Source organism: Budorcas taxicolor, chromosome 15, assembly GCF_023091745.1.
Source record: "Budorcas taxicolor isolate Tak-1 chromosome 15, Takin1.1, whole genome shotgun sequence".
In the NCBI taxonomy this organism is placed as follows: Eukaryota; Metazoa; Chordata; class Mammalia; order Artiodactyla; family Bovidae; genus Budorcas; species Budorcas taxicolor.
The window spans coordinates 80,959,212-80,977,418 of NC_068924.1; the positions used below are offsets into that span (position 1 = coordinate 80,959,212).

The 18,207-nt window shown below is 47.9% G+C and overlaps 1 protein-coding gene across 1 annotated transcript; it reads right to left on the bottom strand.

Moving 5' to 3' along the window:
* Positions 1-971: 971 nt before the first annotated feature.
* On the bottom strand, positions 972-16,452 carry TCN1 (transcobalamin 1). Its single transcript, XM_052653235.1, has 10 exons — positions 16,374-16,452; positions 14,298-14,393; positions 13,891-14,070; positions 12,794-12,934; positions 10,749-10,904; positions 9,343-9,521; positions 5,211-5,394; positions 3,056-3,239; positions 1,336-1,454; positions 972-1,033 (listed from the first exon to the last, which is right to left on the bottom strand). Exons 1-10 carry the CDS (start codon positions 16,450-16,452, stop codon positions 972-974), a joined length of 1,380 nt encoding a protein of 459 aa, XP_052509195.1.
* Positions 16,453-18,207: the final 1,755 nt, after the last annotated feature.

Here is an 18,207-nt window from a genome sequence, read left to right on the forward strand (position 1 = left end):
GCTTCTGTTTAGGTCCCCACCCAGAGATCGAGTCTGCACCGCTGCGCTGGGAGGTGACGTCTCAGCCTCGGACCGCCAGGGGCGTCCTGTGCAGGCGACTTTAAGTGGGTTGCTCTGTGCTTCATCTGAAGCATTTTTGGCATCTTAAAGGCGTCTCTGGTTCGTACCTGGATGTGCCCACAGCTCAGGTACTCAGTATACGGTGTAACCCAGTTCAGGCTTAGACATGATTCAACTTTTTTTTTTTTTATGTGAGTTCTGCTGAACTGAGCATTGGAGTCATTTCTTTTTCTGCATGTGGATTTGGTGATGTGCCTATGAGAGTGATTTTCATGGTGAAATAGGAGAAGAAATAAGATTTTCATGGTGAAATTAGAGAAGTGGGACCTAGGGGAGGCAGCTGGCGATAGGGATGAAACGGTTCCTCAAACCTTGTGCGCTGACTTTCATGGATAGGCCTCCCATTTTACTTCGCCTAGGGCAGTATTTTTCTCTCTACCCACCCGCTGCCTGTATGAGGCCAACGTGTCTCTTCATTTCCTCCCTTGCCCCCGGGTCTCAGAGACCTCAGTCTCCCTATGAGACGCCTCCTCAATCTCACTGGTTGCTGCTGTACCATTTGAGTTAGAACCTTCTCTCCCTCTCCCCCAGTTGCCCAAGGTCACCCAGAGAGTTAGCAGGGCAACTGTGAGCAGAACTCAACTTCTTAGACAGGTGGGTCTAATCTTTCTCACTTCGGTTCTTCCTGAGGTAGTCTTCCCTCTAGTAGTAATTCCCTTTGGTATTAAATGATTAGAGCGTGCTCTTTCTGTGTAGCTGTTGGTCTTTTATTGGACACTCAAAGAGAGAAGTAGAGGTTATTGATGTGCTGTGAGGATTGAGATAGAAATGAAAAGGAACATGTAAGCTCAATGTCCACATAGAATTGTCCCACAAAAGGCTCAGACCCAGCCGAGGAGGGTTTGAATTTATTAGTATTTGCTCCAACGAACCTCCAAATTGTCTCCATTTTGGACAACATGACTCCCAGCTCCTGAAAAAGAAGAAGGAGACGTGGGTCCAATGATTTGATCACCAAATCATCAAATAATGGATCTGGCTCTCCCAGACCCTTGGAAAAGGAAACGGCACCCCCCTCCACCACGTGTTCTTGCCTGGGAGATCCCACGGACAGAGGAGCCTGGCGGACTGCAGTCCATGGGGTCCCAGAGAGTCAGGCCCGACTGCGAGACAGCACACTCTCATACCCTTGGCGTGTCCCCGAAGCGCACACACTCACACGCGACCGCTCTAGGCGCCTCACTCTGCAGGGCTGTTTCTCGTCCTCCGCCTTACCTTGGGTCAGTGGCTGGCCATTGCTCAGAAGTTTCCAGTAGGTTCTGTCTTTACTACTGGCGCTTATGCCCTGAACAGAGGTGACGAAGGGGCCCCACGAGGTCTCCTCCACTGTGAAGCTGTGGGGAATAGCGAGTTGGTACATGGATTCAGGATGTTCCAAGGCAACTCTCCCATGGGCACTTCTTTTATGCACCTAAGAATCACTGGGAGATATTACACAGACCTCCTGGCCTTCTTCCCAGATACTTGATTCTGGAGATCTGGGCCAGAACCAGGAATCTGCATGTTTTATCAACATTCTAGGTCATTCTGAGGCAGGCAGTCTACAGTCCATGCAGATTATAGAAACGCTGCCCATGGTTTCTGCCCCTCTCTCCTGCCATAGTAGACACTTTGCCATCAACGGTTCCTGATCTTCTACCCACGACAGTAACGGTTTGAAGATGCTAAACAGTGCAAGAAAGTGTTAACCAGTTGTCCCAGAGGTACTCAGGAAAAGGAAAGGATAACTTAACAGCTCATGTTTACTTATTAAGAAGTGACATAATTGACATTTGTTTCATAGTCTTTAGTCAGATTTTTCTATCTTCCTGGGAACACTTGAAAACAGGCTTTATAAGGACATATACACACAGATACATATTTTCTTCTATATGATTTTCTCTGTTGCATCTTAGAGCATGTTATTAGACACAATAAATGCCAGTCAGGCTTAAGGATCCATTTAAGCCGTATTTTTCAGAGGTGAAGCCAATATCTGCTTTTTAATGTTTAACCTCTCCAGGCCAGGGAGCCTTACCTGAGGAGTCCCTGAATCGCCTATAAGGTGGAGGCAGCCTGGAGAAGCTCCCCAGTCTCTGTGAAACCTCAGATTTAAACGGCAAGTCTTGCACTCACAGATTTAGAGAATGAACTCATGGTTACCAGGGAAAGGGTGGCTGGGGGAGGTGGGGCGGCGTAGACTGAGAGTTTGGGATCGACATGTACATGCTGCTGTGTGTGAAACAGACAGCCAGCAGGGACCTGCTCACAGCATAGGGAGCTCTGCTCAGCAGTCTGTAGTAGCCTAGATGGGAAAAGAATTTGCAAAAAAATAGATACTTTTATGGGTATCTGAATCACTTTGCTGTATACCTGTAACTAACACATGATTATTAATCAACTATACTCCAATATAAAATTAAAAAACAACAAATGACACATTTTATGCATTTGTTCATTTTCTGGGATGAGAATTCCACTCAACTGACTTTCAAAGGGGTCAGTGATTAAAAACCAATTAAAACGCACTATTCTAGACACAAAATGTGTGACTCAGATTCTGTTAATTGGAGGAGTTCTGCTGACAGAAGAGAGATCCCTGGTACTTATTTGTCTGTCTATTAATATCTGCTATGTGCTGGAAGAGGAAATATTTCCCTTTCCTTTTAAAAATCCATGTGCTGTGCTATGAGGATGAGCAGCGAAGCTACTAACTGAGAAGTGTTTTTACACTGTACACTGGTGCGGATGTATTCCTGCTGAGTCATAATCACATTAACTTCCTTAACCTTAGGCTATCTATTGGGCTTCCCTCATAGCTCAGGTGGTAAAGAACATGCCTGCAATGCAGGAGACCTGGGTTCGATCCCTGGGTTGGGAAGATCCCCCAGAGAAGGGAAAGGCTCCTCACTCCAGTGTTCTGGCCTGCAGAATTCCATGGACTGTGTAGACGTACCGAAATAGAGTCTCATTTTTCTCCTGAGCAGCCTTCATCACATCGAGGAAGACAGAACCCTTTCTCACGGTGACTTCGGTGTGACTTGTCTTGTTGATTCGCACAGAATATTTGACTAAGATGTTCAAGGGTGCAGTTGTGGGCGTCGCCGTATCAGGCTTTTCTGTGGAGACGTTGAATTTGACTGGCAGAGACAGGAAAGTAGAGGAGAATTATTATTCAGAAGAATAAAAACGATGTCAGAGTCTGCACACCTCTCCAACCCTATGCAACGACTCTTTCCCCGTTAATGCGGAAGAGGGTTTATACCAGGAGCCCGGATCAGCAATCGGGGGGTGGGGAGTGAGTGGGTATCTGTCAGACAACTAAAGCACAAATTAAAACCAGATACTCACCGGCTTGTGAAGGCTTGTGTTTGCCTCAGCTTCCAGCTGTTGCGGCAAATCAGTTGCCCCGTTTCCCGTTTCTCACAGAGGCTCCTGATCTTTTTTTTTTTTTGCATTGGTGCAGCATACAATAATGCCCCACTCCTTTTCTTTTCTTTTTTTGAGTACTTGCTGATTTTTTCCCTTTTTGTGATTTTAAAAAATAAGTCATTTATTAATGTGTTTGTTTTTGGCTGTGCTGGGTCTTTGCTACTGTGGGCCTTCCTCTAGACACGGTGAGCGGGGTGGCTGCCTCTAGCTGCGAGGTGGCAACGCTCCCTGCTCCTTGCTGTGGCTTCTCTGGTTCTGGCACACGCTCCAGGGCATGTGGGCCCCGGGGGTCTCGGCTCCCAGGCTCCAGAGCACAGGCTTCAGGGCACGTGGGCCCCAGGGGTCGCGGCTCCCAGGCTCCAGAGCACAGGCTCCGAAGTCGCGGTGCGTGGGCGCTCAGCACGTGGGGTCGTCCCGGGCCGGGGACTGAACCCGCGTCTCCTGCACTGGCAGGCGGATCCCGTACAACTGAGCCACCAGGGGAACCCCCGGGCCTTTTAATTTTTTACTGAAGTACTGACACACAACGTTGTGTTAGTTTCACAGGTAAAACATGCCTCGACATTTATATACATGAGGAATCGATCAGCACTGGGACTCTAGTAACCATCTGTCACCATACAAAGTTGCTACAATAGCGCTGACTGTATTTTGGATGCTGCACACTATATTGCCATGAAGCATTTATTTTATGACAGTAAGTCTGTCTCCTAGCATCCTTCCCCTAGTTTTTCCAACCCCTGCCTCTTTATTTGTTAACATTTATAGAGAGCATTACGTGCCAGGCGCTGTGTGCTAACTATTTGGCATGAATTATCTTCTTCAGTCCTTACTAGTGCCTGTTACATACGTTGTCATTGGCATCTCTTACAGTAGAAAACTTTTAAGCTTAGGGTTTTGTCCAAGTTCCCTAAACCCATACGTGGCTGAATCAGAAATGACCAAGACTGAAGGAAAAGTCTCCCTTCTTTATACCTTGTTGCAAAATCAGTGGTTTGATTAATGGTTCAAGCTGTGATTTCCTTATAACACTGCCACATTCTTTCCCATTGACGTCACGTCTCTGGGTGCTCATGCATCGAGCCCAGTGAAAAGCCGGGGACGTTACACTTTTTAGGTTGGGAATGATGCTCAGAAAATCTCTCTGTATCCAGCAGTCAGAAAGCACCCCTTGAGAGACTGACACCCTTTAGTCACTTTCCAGCTGGCTTCATGGCAAAGAATCTGCCTGCCAATGCAGGAGACACAAGAGATGCTAGTTTAATCCCTGGGCGGGGAAGATCCCCTGGAGCAGGAAATGGCAACTCACTCCAGCATTCTTGCCTGGGAAATTACATGAACAGAGGAGCCTGGTGGGCTACAGTCCAGGGGGTCCCAAAGAGCGGGATACGCCTCAGCAAGCACGTTTCTGCGGGATACGCCTCAGCAAGCACGTTCACCCGTTCATCAGCGCTGCCTTGTTGTCAGTGTTTGACCCAGGAACAGCGTCTACCACCCTAATAAGGACAAGTCCTCTGGCAGGTCTGGTCCCTGATGGCATGGAGGGCTGCGCTTTGTCTGGGAACTGTTATACTGTTCCCAGACAGGTTTAACTGGTTCCTTCTGGTTCCCAGGGACATCTCAGCCTTACACACTTTGGGTGTTATGCTGAAAGGCAAACCTGTTCATTAGTGCTATACCTGGATTGTGGCCACAAGAAGGGCTGATGACATCCAGATAGGTCTTTCCCATCAAGGCAGGTAAGATCTGGGCTGCAGCAATCGGCAGGTAAAGTACTCCCTGAGAAATGTTGTCAAATACTGCGCGCAGAGTTTCTCGGCAATTTCTTTCATTTTTGTAATAGTTCGATGAGACAAACAGAGCCTAGTGTGTGTGTGTGTGAGAGAGAGAGAGAGAGAAAGATGGGGAGAGAATGAGAATGAATGGGAGAGACTTCACATTGTGGGAAAGCTTGAATCTAATTTGGCAAATCTCGTTTGTACATTGACTACATGGGAACCACCTTAGACTGCTAAGGTACCTTTCAAGAAGCTTATAAGCTAGTTTGGGTGGGGAGGTGGGGATTGTCTAATCACTCAAGCTTTCATAGCATCAATGAGCACAGTCTTTCTCTACCGTATTCACTCTTTATTGCTGACACTGAAACCGTACGAGATAGTCCCAAATAGCGCTTAACAGATTCTTGGAAAGGAATCCCTAAGATGAAGGCCCTAAGACCGGTGTCTCCAACCCCCAGCCCCACCCTGGGGGCCGCACCGCAAGGGGTGAGCAGCAAGCAGATCGGGGAAGCTTCCCTTACCCCTCCCCAGCGCCCACCTTACCTCCTGAACCTCCGCCTGCGTGACTGTCTGAACCGTCCCGCCCCCACTTCCGCAGAAAAATGGCATTGTCTTCCATGAAACTGGCCCCTGGTGCCAAAAAGGTCGGGGACCTCTGCCCTAAGAGAAGGGTCTCCCTGGGGGCTCAGCTGGGAAAGAAGCTGCCCGCAGTGCGGGAGACCTGGGTTTGATCGCTGGGTTGGGAAGAGCCCCTGGAGGAGGGCACGGCGGCCCACTCCGGTGTTCTGGCCTGGAGAATCCCGTGGACAGAGGAGCCTGGCGGGCTACAGCCCGTGGGGTTGCAGAGTCAGACGCGACTGAGCGGCTAGCGCAGCGCAAGCCAGAGAGGCGTCCGGCAGCGCGGTCTTCCTGAAGGGAAGAGCTCTTAGGCATCAGCGAGGCGGCGGAAGGCTCGGCAGGGAAGGCGGCAGGCGAGCAGGGCCCGGAGCCGCGACGGCGGCTCGGCAGGGAAGGCGGAGGTGAGCGTGCGGCCGAAGGGGGCAACGTAGGCACGGCCAGGGCCGGCCTGTTGTGGTGAGAGTGTCTGAGTTTCAGTAAGACCCCCAGAGGATGCCTCTTGGCTTCGGAGGACGGGTGTAGAGAGGACACGCGGCAGCCAGCCTGGAGAAGAGCGTCGGAGCCGGGCCGGCAGACCCTGAAGGTCCTGGGGTGGTTGCTGGACAGTGGGAAGCCTAAGAGGTTCTTGAACAGAAACTCTCCCGGCAGCAGGTGTAAACTGGACCCAAGGGGCAGCATGACAGGGTAGGGAAATTTAAGAGGGTATTAATTAATTTCCTGGGAAATCCCATGGACGGAGGAGCCTGGGGGCTACAGTCCATGGGGTGGAAAGAGTTGGACAGGATTCAATGGCTAAACAACGACAAGAATAAGACATGGACTAAGGTGGACTGAGCTTGAAGATACTGGTCTGTAGTTTCTCGAGGAAGGACAGTTCCCCTTTCCATCTTTTCTTGAAGACTCTTAAAGGTAACCAAGTGGTCAGTCAGGGTTTTTTTTTTTTTTTGGTGAGTTATTAAAAACGGCACAAAAAGAAAACTCGTTAGGGACTTCTCTGGTGGTCCAGGGGCTAACACTCCGTGGGGTGGAGTGGTTGAAACCCCATGCTCTGAATGCACGGGGCACAGGTTTAATCCCTGGTCTGGGAATTAAGATCCCACATACTTTGGGGCATGGCCAAAAAATAAATAAAAATTAAACAGGTCATCCTAAAAAATCTCATCACATTCTATCTTCTTTTATAAACAGTGTGGGGGGTAAGCAGCTCTCGATCCTGCCATGGATGAACACCACCTGTAGGCTGACCAAGACCGAGCCCTCGCGCCACACCTGAACTTGTGTACTACTGACTGGTGCGGGATGTGAGCACGCTCCACACCTGAACTTGTGTACTACTGACTGGTGTGGGATGTGAGCATTAGTGCTTTCTAAAAGCTCCTCTCCTCTAGGTAACTCAGATGTGCACCCAGAACAGGAAGCCACTGCTTTATGTTAATCTCTAGCATAGCAAGTATAATAAAGAAGAGCAACAACACGGACAGCCTTTAAGACTGGACCCTTATTTACATCATCATCACCTTGTCGTTTTCTGCAGGAGCCCGGTGCCGCTGGGCTGAACACTCTGATCTTCCTGAATGACGGGATGCACCTCTGTGCTTTCGTCCTTGCTTCTTCTCTCCCTATGAAAATCCTCTTGTCCCGGGTCAGCCTGGCAGACCCCAATTCATACCAAAGACTTGGTGAAATCCCTTTTTGCCCTGTGTGCTTTTCCTCATCTCTTCTTGTATCTACCCCTTAGCGTTGAGCTGATCAGTGGCTAAACTCAGGAATACATTCTTGGTCTTCAAAGAACACACACAGGACAGTGCAAGCATTGAGGGTGAGTTCTGACACCAACTATTTTGGTCCCACCGCCTCTCCATCACCCTTGGGCTTTGCTCTGTGAGGCGATTGACTGGTACTCTGTGATTCAGGCTCTTAGTCTAGGAAATGGAGGTAATAATTCTTTCTCCCTTGGGTGGTTGTGCATTAGTGACTTTATGTCAATACTTATCAGCTGCTGTTACTGCCTCTGCTACTTCTTATTTCCATAACAGTAACGTGATTTGGGAGGTTAGACAAAACACTGACCAATGAATGGTATGTGGTAAAGCTGGAAATGACGTGTTAAAGAGCAACAAAGTCGACTGCAGTAGGCACTGGCATTGAACGCAGGCAGGAAAGCCGCGCAGAGACACTGGGTGTGGGGTTAGGAGAGGGTGCACTTCAGGCGGGGGGGGATCATGATTAAAGTCAGGCGGGTAGGGGGGTGCACTTCAGGCGGGGGGGATCGTGATTAAAGTCAGGCGGGTAGGGGGGTGCACTTCAGGGGGGGCGAATCGTGATTAAAACAAAGTCAGGCGGATAGGGGGGTGCACTTCAGGCGGGGGGGATCGTGATTAAAGTCAGGCGGGTAGAGGGGTGCACTTCAGGCGGGGGGGGGAATCGTGATTAAAACAAAGTCAGGCAGATAGGGGGGTGCACTTCAGGCGGGGGGGATCGTGATTAAAGTCAGGCGGGTAGAGGGGTGCACTTCAGGCGGGGGGGGAATCGTGATTAAAACAAAGTCAGGCGGATAGGGGGGTGCACTTCAGGTGGGGGGGATCGTGATTAAAGTCAGGCGGGTAGGGGGGTGCACTTCAGGCGGGGGGGATCGTGATTAAAGTCAGGCGGGTAGAGGGGTGCACTTCAGGCGGGGGGGGGAATCGTGATTAAAACAAAGTCAGGCGGATAGGGGGGTGCACTTCAGGCGGAGGGGGAATCGTGATTAAAGTCAGGCGGGTAGAGGGGTGCACTTCAGGCGGGGGGGGAATCGTGATTAAAACAAAGTCAGGCGGATAGGGGGGTGCACTTCAGTTGGGGGGGGTATCGTGATTAAAGTCAGGCGGGTAGGGGGGTGCACTTCAGGCGGGTGGGATCGTGATTACAACAAAGGCGGATAGAGGGGTGCACTTCAGGCGGCGGGGGAATCGTGATTAAAGTCAGGCGGGTAGGGGGGTGCACTTCAGGCGGGGGGGGGGGGGAATCGTGATTAAAACAAAGCCGGGTAGGGGGGTGCACTTCAGGCGGGGGGGGGGGGGAATCGTGATTAAAACAAAGCCGGGTAGGGGGGTGCACTTCAGGCGGGGGGGGGGAATCGTGATTAAAACAAAGTCAGGCGGATAGGGGGGTGCACTTCAGTTGGGGGGGGTATCGTGATTAAAGTCAGGCGGGTAGGGGGGTGCACTTCAGGCGGAGGGGGGATCGTGATTACAACAAAGGCGGATAGAGGGGTGCACTTCAGGCGGGGGGGGGATCGTGATTAAAACAAAAAGTCAGGAGGATAGTGACAAAGTCAGGCGGATAGTGAGTCCTCAGGAGACCGAGAGGGAAGGAGGAAGATGCTGCCTTCTGCCACAACCCCGTTCTCTGTCTCCTGGTTCGCCTTCTGACTTACCTGCATAGCCTCTCCCGTGCTAAATATGTTTCCAAGGAGGCCCTGCTTTCCCTCGGCCTGGATCTTCTTTGCCAGTGATGCTATGTAACCACTGATTTTACGCTTTGTGTTCGCGTCCATCTTCTTTTGTGTATCCCTCCGCACACACGTCAGAGCAAGAACAGCCATCGCTCCGGTATCTGTCAGGAAGCAAAACACTGGTGACCGAGTGACTAACCCTCCTGGGTTCACCCTGGACTGAGTGGTTTCCTGGTACGTGGGGCTTTCGAAACGAACAGTAGGAGGCCTCCAGGCAGAACGGGGTGCTTGGTCACGCTAGTTAACGATGCAAGAGAGGAATTGCCAGATGCAGTAGCCAGCCTCTCGCCCTGGCCTCTCAAGTATGTCAAGATTCCTTCCTTATGTGGGTAGCCGCGAGCCTTGCACGCAGGAACTCGCATCTTGGTCATAGAAACACAGTCGGTTTGTCGGTGCAAACACAGTCTCCTTTTAGGTCGTGGGTGTTCTCATCTTTTTCATCTTTCAGCCACGTTGGCAAAGAAATTGAGAAAACCGAGGATGATACACCAAACAAAAATGTCTCTACCTTTCCAAGTTTTTCATTAGACTGATTTGCAAATAGCACTTAGGAGAACTGTTTATTCAATAAACACCCTTAATGGGGAGGATATGGCAAGAGGTGAGAAGAGTCAGGATAAGACCTGTTTTTCTGGCTCATTTCTTGGTTCCTTCTGTTTTCTTGAGGTCTGCTGCCTTCCTTCTCATAGAGAGAAACATAAGAAATTCACATTCTCCTTATTACTCTGAGACACTGGATGGTGACTTTCTTAGAGCTTCTTGGAGAAAAATGAGTTTGTGGATCTGTCTAAAAGGGACTCCTTTTTGGATGTGTAAGCTGATCCCGTGGGAAATTTCTGGTCCTTTTCCATGATGGTTACACACCTTATTGATCAAAATATTGCTTCTTACCACTGGGGAGAGTGTACTGTTCAAGTAAGCCCAGGCATCCAAATGATTCCAATGGGTTAGAGAAAGATGCCAGGTTGAGATAGGTGAATTCCACTGCATTCCCTTTCTCTAACATTTATGCTTCCTAAGATATCTTATCTGATAATCCTTATGATCTATCCTCATTTTACAAGTGGGAAAATTAAAGTTGAGCGCTAACATCCATTGGCTACTCAGAGAAAAGGGGGAGAAGGAACTGGGCCCTTTTACTGTACTGCACATCTACAGAGAGGCTTAGAAACCATCCAATATCCATTCTTCGAAAAAATCCTCTTCTGAGAAGACTAAGGTAGCGAGGAAAGAAAAAACTCAAGTGCTTATTGGTAGAAAAATATAAAAGACAAGGCTTCCTGGTGCCCATGTCCTTGAAACCAAGGGAACTGGGTTTAATGACTTACCTACTGAGAACTGGTCCTCAAAATAATAGTTCTTATTTTCAGGAGTGAAGTAATAAGTCACACTGGTGATTGAGTAGCGCCCGTTGAACAGACACAAGGCCAACAGGGCCAGACTGAGCTGGTAATAGTTAGTCAGTGGGATGCCGCCGTGCGCCTCTGTCAGGGAGGGAAGGAACAGCTTATTCACGCAGATGGTCCTGGAACAGTACATTTTAAGCTTCTTTCTACTTACTCTGTCTCCACTTCTTTACATTTAAAGAGAGGCGAATAAGCGAGGCGAGAGATTGCTCAGAGAAACAGCAAGCTTGAGGCATTTAAACGCTTTTAAGGTCCACCAAAGGCTTCCCTGGTGGCTCAGACAGTACGGAATCTGCCTGCAATGCGGGAGACCTGGGTGAGATCCCTGGGTCAGGAAGGTCCCCTGGAGAAGGGAACAGTTTCCCACTCCAGTCTTCTTGCCTGGAGAATCCCATGGACAGAGGAGCCTGGCGGGCTCCTCCATGGGGTTGCAGTGTCAGACATGAGTGAACAGCTAATACTTTCAGTTTCAAGGGCCACCAAATTCAGCTCCTCTCCTTTTACTTTATGCCTCAGGAAATTTGGCATTAAAGAGAGAAAAGTACTGTTCTCCCAGCAATCCCACTCCTGGGCATGTACCCTGAGAAAACACTAATTCAAAAAGATCTGTGCACCCCAGCGTCCATTGCAGCCCTATTTACAATAGCCAGGACGTAGAAGCAAGCTGACAGAGGCATGCAGAAAGAAGGTGTGGTGCACATACACAACAGAATATTACTAAGCCACCGAAAGGAACAGAGCAATGCCATTTGCAGCAACGTGCGTGGGCCTAGGGATTCTCACGCTGAGTTGAGTCAACACAGAGAGACAAGCAGCGTATCAGATCACTTATGTGTGGGATCCGAGGAAAAGGTACAGACGAACTTAGTTACAGAGCAGAAGTGGAGTCACAGGTGTAGAAAACAAGCTTATGGCTACGCCGAGGGATAAAAGGTGGGGAGGGATAAATGGAGGCTGGGGCCGACATACGGACAGCCACGCCCCACTCCTGGCGACCCCAGGGACTGTGGCCTCTGTCTGTGGGATTCTCCAGGCAAGCATACTGGGGCAGCAGCAGCGAGACTGCACCCAGGCCTGGCACACGGTGTGTGGCCAGTTGCTCAGTCCTGTCTGAGTCTTCACGGCCCCTTGGACTGGAGCCCTCCAGGCTCCTCTGTCCTTGGGAGTTTCTAGGCAAGAATACCGGAGTGGGTTGCCATTTCCTTCTCCGAGATTAAGCCATGTCTCCTGCACTGCAGGCTGGTTCTTTCCCGTATGAGCTACCAGCCCATATCCACACTGCTGTATGCAGGATAGATGACGAATACGGACCTGCTGTATAGCACAGGAAAGCCCGCTCAGCACTCTGTAATGGCCTGCATAGGAAAAGAGTCTAAAAGAAGAGTGAGCAGATGGCTGTTAATATAGAGCCAATTCACTTTGCGGTACACCTAAAGCCAAACCAATATTATGCATCCACCACACTCCAATAAAAATTAAAGAAACACCATCTTGATGTTCCCATGGTTACAGAGCGAGAACTGAAACCCAGGAGTGCGTCTCACTAGCAGCCGCGACGCTCAGCCTGTGTTTCGGCGCCTTTGCCATCTTTGTTCTTGTACCAGAATCATTAAGCGTACGCTTTGGTACTTATGACACGATGTCTCATCTTGATCAGCTATTTCTGGTGTAATTTGTTCAAAAGCCAAGCTTCTGCAGAGACCTGTGACCTGTGTGTTTGCATGTGGGAGTGTGTATTTATCATCCAGTGCAAGGTAAGCTTGACGTAGGGTCAATGCTTAATTGAACATATTGGAAAAGAAAACTCCAGACACATCTGAAAGAAAGAAGGGACAGTGGTCTCCAAAGGTGCAGTGGGATGAGTGGAGGGAAGAAGAGAAGGGGCGAGCAGCCGGAAGCTGCATGCAGCTCTCAACCAGTGGAGGAGAGACAACGGCATCCAGGGCCTCTGAGCGTGTGATTCTCACCCATGTTCTGAATTTCTGCTTGGAATTTGACTCCAAGTTTGCTAACCAGATGAGCACCACGTATAAACTCTCTATCCTGATTTTCACATGCTCTCAAAGCCAGAATATCCAAGGCAAGCTGTCCCGAGGTTAACTCCATCTCTGAAAAGGAAAGCATGCAAGTTAAACGAGGTGCACGCGCGTGATTTTTTTGCTGCCTGCCTTCCTTGCGATTTATATTGCTGTCGCTGTTTTGTCCTGTTCTCCTCTTTACTAATGTTTTATTGTCCTCTTCTTTATCCCCCCAGAGCCTTTCCTAGCAGAGCTGTATAAATGCAACCTAGATCTTAGTCTTTCCCATGAAGTTGCAGGCTCTTTTAGGGATCAAGAAATCCTCGAACGAAGAATAGAGATAGATAAATAATAAAGCCTTGGGATCTTCCTCCTTGAGGGCGCCATCTCACCAGGATAGGGATAATCGACTTGTATTTAAAATATCCAAATTCTCAGGCTCCTCCTATCCTCACAGTAGTATCGTTGGGTAGGGAGGGGTGGCTGTGCCTTCCCCTTATACTCAGTGTTGAAATGAGAGCTTCAGTGTGGACTCGGGCCTCAATGCCAGTCTGTATCTCCACAACCCCGTGGGCACCTCTCTGCTGTCAGCTTCCTTGGTTGTGGCCCACGCTCTTGTCTGGTCCTGCACTCAACTTAATGACATACATCTTAGTGGATGAGCATGTATGATTTCTTTTGCTTTTCCTATTTTCAGGGCCCAAAGAAGGAAAGCTTTACTCTACAGTAAGCGGCAGGGGGTTGAGGATTTGAGGTAATTTTTGTCACCTCAATTAAAAAAATTTTATGTGAACTGTATTTTGAGAAAACCCCACTACATACTTGGACTAGATATTTTTTGAAAATTAGGTGACATTGGTTTATAACATTATATAAGCTTCACGTGCACAATATTTTATTTCTACTTCTGTTCATCTCAAGTTTTCTACAGCTAAGATGGATGTACCAGGGATGACCTGGACACACAATTTTTAGGACTCACTGGAGATCGTCTTTATAGATGGGTAAGCCTTTCCCTAAATGTTCTGGGGAATATAGGCGCTCACCTCTGCTATTTATGTCTTCTTTGATTTGTCCACTCAGCTGCTGTTCTAGCCTTTGACTCTTAATCCCAACAAGTCTGAAGGTCAACAGGACGTTGGCATCTTGGAACTGTTCGGTGTACTTTGCATTTAGCATCGTGTTTATTAGAGGTTCTATACGCCAGAAGTTGGTTTCATTTACCCCTGTGGAAGGGAGAGAGGAAATAAGAAGCACACACATAGAATATTAGGGCTAAGAGCAGGAATGATGCTAAAATATTTAGTAGCAGGTATGGCATAGACACAGACCCACTTGGTGGCCACTGGCGATGTTGCTGGAATGAGACAGGGAGGTCTGGAGCCCCACTCTGCCATGTATTGCTTCTTTGCCAACCAGCATGTTAACGCTTAAACAACTGGATCAGCCTTACCGATGCACACCTTCCAAGTCCCCGCCTGCAACCCAGTCTGCTTTCTGGATTCAGTCGTCTTCTCCTCCATCTTCTTCTTATTCACCTGGGTTAATGCTGACAAGAAGGAGAGAGAAGAGAAAGAAGGCAAAAGTTCTCCCTGTCATTAGTGATTGACTCCAGAGCTGCATTGCCTGATTGCCCAACTGGCCAGGCATCAAGATCAAGGCATTATTCAGCAGGGAGGACCCTTTGAAAAACCTTCCAGTTTTAGCCTACAATGTGTCCAAGTCCCAGGGGCAAGGATGGAGGGAGTCCTTCTATACTGTGGAATTAAAAAGAGAATCCAGAGCTCCCAAGAAACCTGGAGGAGAAGAGTTAACCATCACTGAAAATATTTCTCAGTGTACTTTGACCATCACCTAAGAAAATCCTTCCCATCTCCAGATTATCTCATGGGCTTGGGGAAGAGTGAAACGAACGCGAACCTTGGGCTCAGGAAGATCTTTCTTGGGGTCTTCACTCCTTAACTTGTAACTGGGGGTGAGTTATGTAACTTTCCTGACTTCAAGAAGTCAAGAAACAGCCAAAGAGAATGGACAAGAAACCACCAAATAAGCCAGAAGATGCTGTATGCGCTGTTACTTCTGGCTCAGCTCGAATTTCTGTCACTGTCCTTAGCGAGTCCAGGAAATGTTATTTTTCTTGCCCACCTGCCTTTAATAGAGAGAGTTAGGAAGATCTGAACGGAGTGGTTGAAGAAGGTCATGGTTTGTTACGGGCATACTTGGACAGTTGTGAGTCACCGCTGAGATTCGGCTCAGCAGATTTTTTGGCACTGAAATAGACTTCTTTAGTTCCTGGTAAAGGAACAACTCAGGTCAACTTCCTTAACTACTAAAAGCAAAGTTAATTATTTTGTACTGTGAATGAAACCTCAAAAGCCTGATGGAGAAACCCTCTTCTTATGCCACAACTGAGGAAAAGACAGGCCAGGAGAAAGAATTAAGAGCTGGCAGACTCTGAGCTTTCATCTTTCTGCCGTGGGATGGATTTCTTCTTGTAGGCTAGAGAGACCAGGGAGATATAGCTGCAGCTGGTGCCACACGGTAGCATCACCTCTGGCCTGGTCTGAAGCTCAATTCCATGGTAAAGAATTCCAACAGAGAAATTATGAACTTGTGAGCTATATAATACTTTAAGAAATCACCTGCTTCAACAACCTTCTTTGGTTATTCTTCATTTATGAATGAAGCTAAAATGATTCATGGGACTTCCCTGTCAGTGCAGTGGTTAAAATTCTGTGCTTCCAAAGCAGGCCATCCAGGTTTGATTCCTGGCCAGGGAACTAGATCCCACATGCCACCACTAAGACCCAGCACAGCCAAATAAACAAACAAATAAACGTTAAAAAAGCACTGGTTCATTCAGTTACTAAGGGGTCACACTAGACCTGAGGCCAGCTTTTCCTTTAGTCACTTAGTATTTTTTAATAGAACCACGCAGTCTCTGGAGCCTCTACCCAAAGGAGAGATGATGGGTTTTTACCCATGTCCCGTGGGGAAGAGTTGAAAAGAGGAAGATGTACAGCTTAGAAGATCTAAACTCGGTCAGGACAAGAGAGCAATCTTCATTATTTGAAAGACATTATTAACATTACTTTTTTCTTTGTAGTTACAAGGAGTTAACCCCAAACCTTTGGGTTGAACTTCTTAAAAATAGATTGTATCTCAAAGTCACAAGATATCTTTCCATGATCTGAAAACTTGTCTGAGGTCATGAATTTTCTGTTCTTAAAAATGAAAGAGAAAAGACAGTTCCTTGACAGGGCTGTTGTGGTAGAAAGGATCCTAGCCTAGGAAGAAGAGCAAAACAAGTTAAGACTGGATCTCTGAGCCCTCTTAGAATAACATGCATCGTAGAACTGTCCCCCCCGCCCCCCAACCTCCTGTCACCCTTTAGGTCGCTCATAGAGCCCAGCGGCATCCAGCATTGGAACCGGGCCTTTTCTCAGGTAACTACACAGTAGCCTCCAGGAGACTGCCATAGCTCAAAATGCTCAAAGTTGAGAGCAACTTTAGCTCAAAGCACACTCACCGTGCATCTGGCATAGCTGACTGGGAATAAGAGAGAAGACTAGCAGCCCCATTAGGGCGAGCTGGCGTGATGGTCTCATCTCTCCAGCCGTGCTCAGGAGTGGTGAGGCTGGGCTGGCTCTTTATGGGTGATGGACGGAGGGCACTGGGAGCTCCTCCTTCTGTTTGGCTCAATCTCTTTCACTCAAGCAAATATTGAGTAATGTCAGGAGGTGTGGTCAAGTGCATTTGCCCAAATAACGTAATAAACCAGGAAGACTTGAAAGGTATGGCTAGGGAGAATGAGGAAATAATGTTTCTTTGTTTCCCATCTTAAACCATTAGGGTTCAAATTCCTTTCAGTCCAATGAGAATAAATTATGTGAATGACTGTTTTCAGTGATGTTCCCTCTTTCCCATTTCACTCTGTATGTATAAGCAAATTATGTCTCCTGAGAGATTAAATGTGATGGGGGCAGGGCTTACAACATATAAAAATGGAAGCAGAAGTTGTGATTCTGAAGTTGGAACAGGCAGGACGGGGGAGCTTGGCATATGGGAAGGTCTTTGGCATAGTTCTTTTTTTCAGTTGTTAAAAAATTTTAGGCATAGTGGTTTTTGACCTGAGATTTTTCTTTTTCCCCAAGAGTTTCCCCTGAGAGTTTTCTGGCCCAGGAGGAACACATGGAGATATACATCAGCTGTGGATTTTGAATGTACCAGGAAGGATGCTACACGCTGTGTGTAAGAAATGTCCATCCTAGTTCTTCCAAAAACTATTAACGAATCCTCTGGCTTTAAAATGTTTGCTCAGGGTCAGCAAGGTGGTGGAATACAAAGTCTCTGATATATACCCCCACAGAAATGGTAATTTTAGCAGTCATTCATGGACAAAAGTTCCTACCTGAAATCTAAAGTTTTCAGGTAGGATGTTGTAAAACCCCAGTGGAGTCCTCGAGGAGGGCTGTATTGAGAAAGCAAACCAAAGGAAAAGGACTCGAGTTTCCAAAGAAGCAGGCAAACATGACACCACCAGACGAACCGGTAAACAGCCCTGACGGATGCATGCGAAACACAGGCAGGAAGAAGCGCCTTGACGGGATGTATGCGAAACACAGGCAGGAAGAAGCGCCTTGACGTCAGTCTTGGCAATGATTTGTTTGGATGTGACACCAAGAGCATAAATAGTAGAAAGGAAAATAAACGAGCAGGACTATGTCAAACTGAAAAGCTTTTGCACAGCAAAGGAAATCATCGGCAAAATGAGGAGGCAGCCTTAGAGAATGGGAGAAAAGTGCTCACTAGATGCTTTCCATCTGATAAGGCTGCCGTTGCTGTCGTTCAGTCGCTGTGCTGTGTCTGACTCTGTGACCCCATGGAGTATAGCACGCCAGGCTCCTCTGTCCTCCACAGTCTCCAGGAATTTGCTCAAATTCATGTCCATTGAGTCAGTGATGCTATCTAATCATCTCATCCTCTGCTGCCACTGTCTCCTTTTGCCTTCAATCTTTCTCAGCATCAGTCTTTTCCAATAAGTCAGCTCTTTGCATCAGGTGGCCAAAGTACTATAGCTTCAACTTCAGCAATAGTCCTTTCAATGAATATTCAGTGTTGATTTCCTTTAGGATTGGCTAGTTTGATCTCCTTTGCCATCCAAGGGACTCTCAAGAGTCTTCTCCAACACCACAGTTCGAAAGCATCAGTTTTTTGGCACTTAGCCTTCTTTATGGTCCAATTCTCACATCTGTACATGACTCCTGGAAAAACCATAGCTTTGTCAGCAATGTAATGTCTCTGATTTTTAAACCTAAACGCTGTCTAGGTTTGTCATAGCTTTTTGTTATGAAAAACAGCAT

Bases quoted from the DNA above. Each gene is read 5' to 3' on its own strand.
- TCN1 (XM_052653235.1), bottom strand. From the start codon at position 16,452: ATGAGACCATCACGCCAGCTCGCCCTAATGGGGCTGCTAGTCTTCTCT. The intron at 14,394-16,373 runs GTGAGTGTGCTT...CCTTCTTGTCAG, and splicing joins TCAGCTATGCCAGATGCACG to CATTAACCCAGGTGAATAAG. The intron at 1,034-1,335 runs GTAAGGCGGAGG...CTTCTTTTTCAG, and splicing joins TGGCCAGCCACTGACCCAAG to GAGCTGGGAGTCATGTTGTC.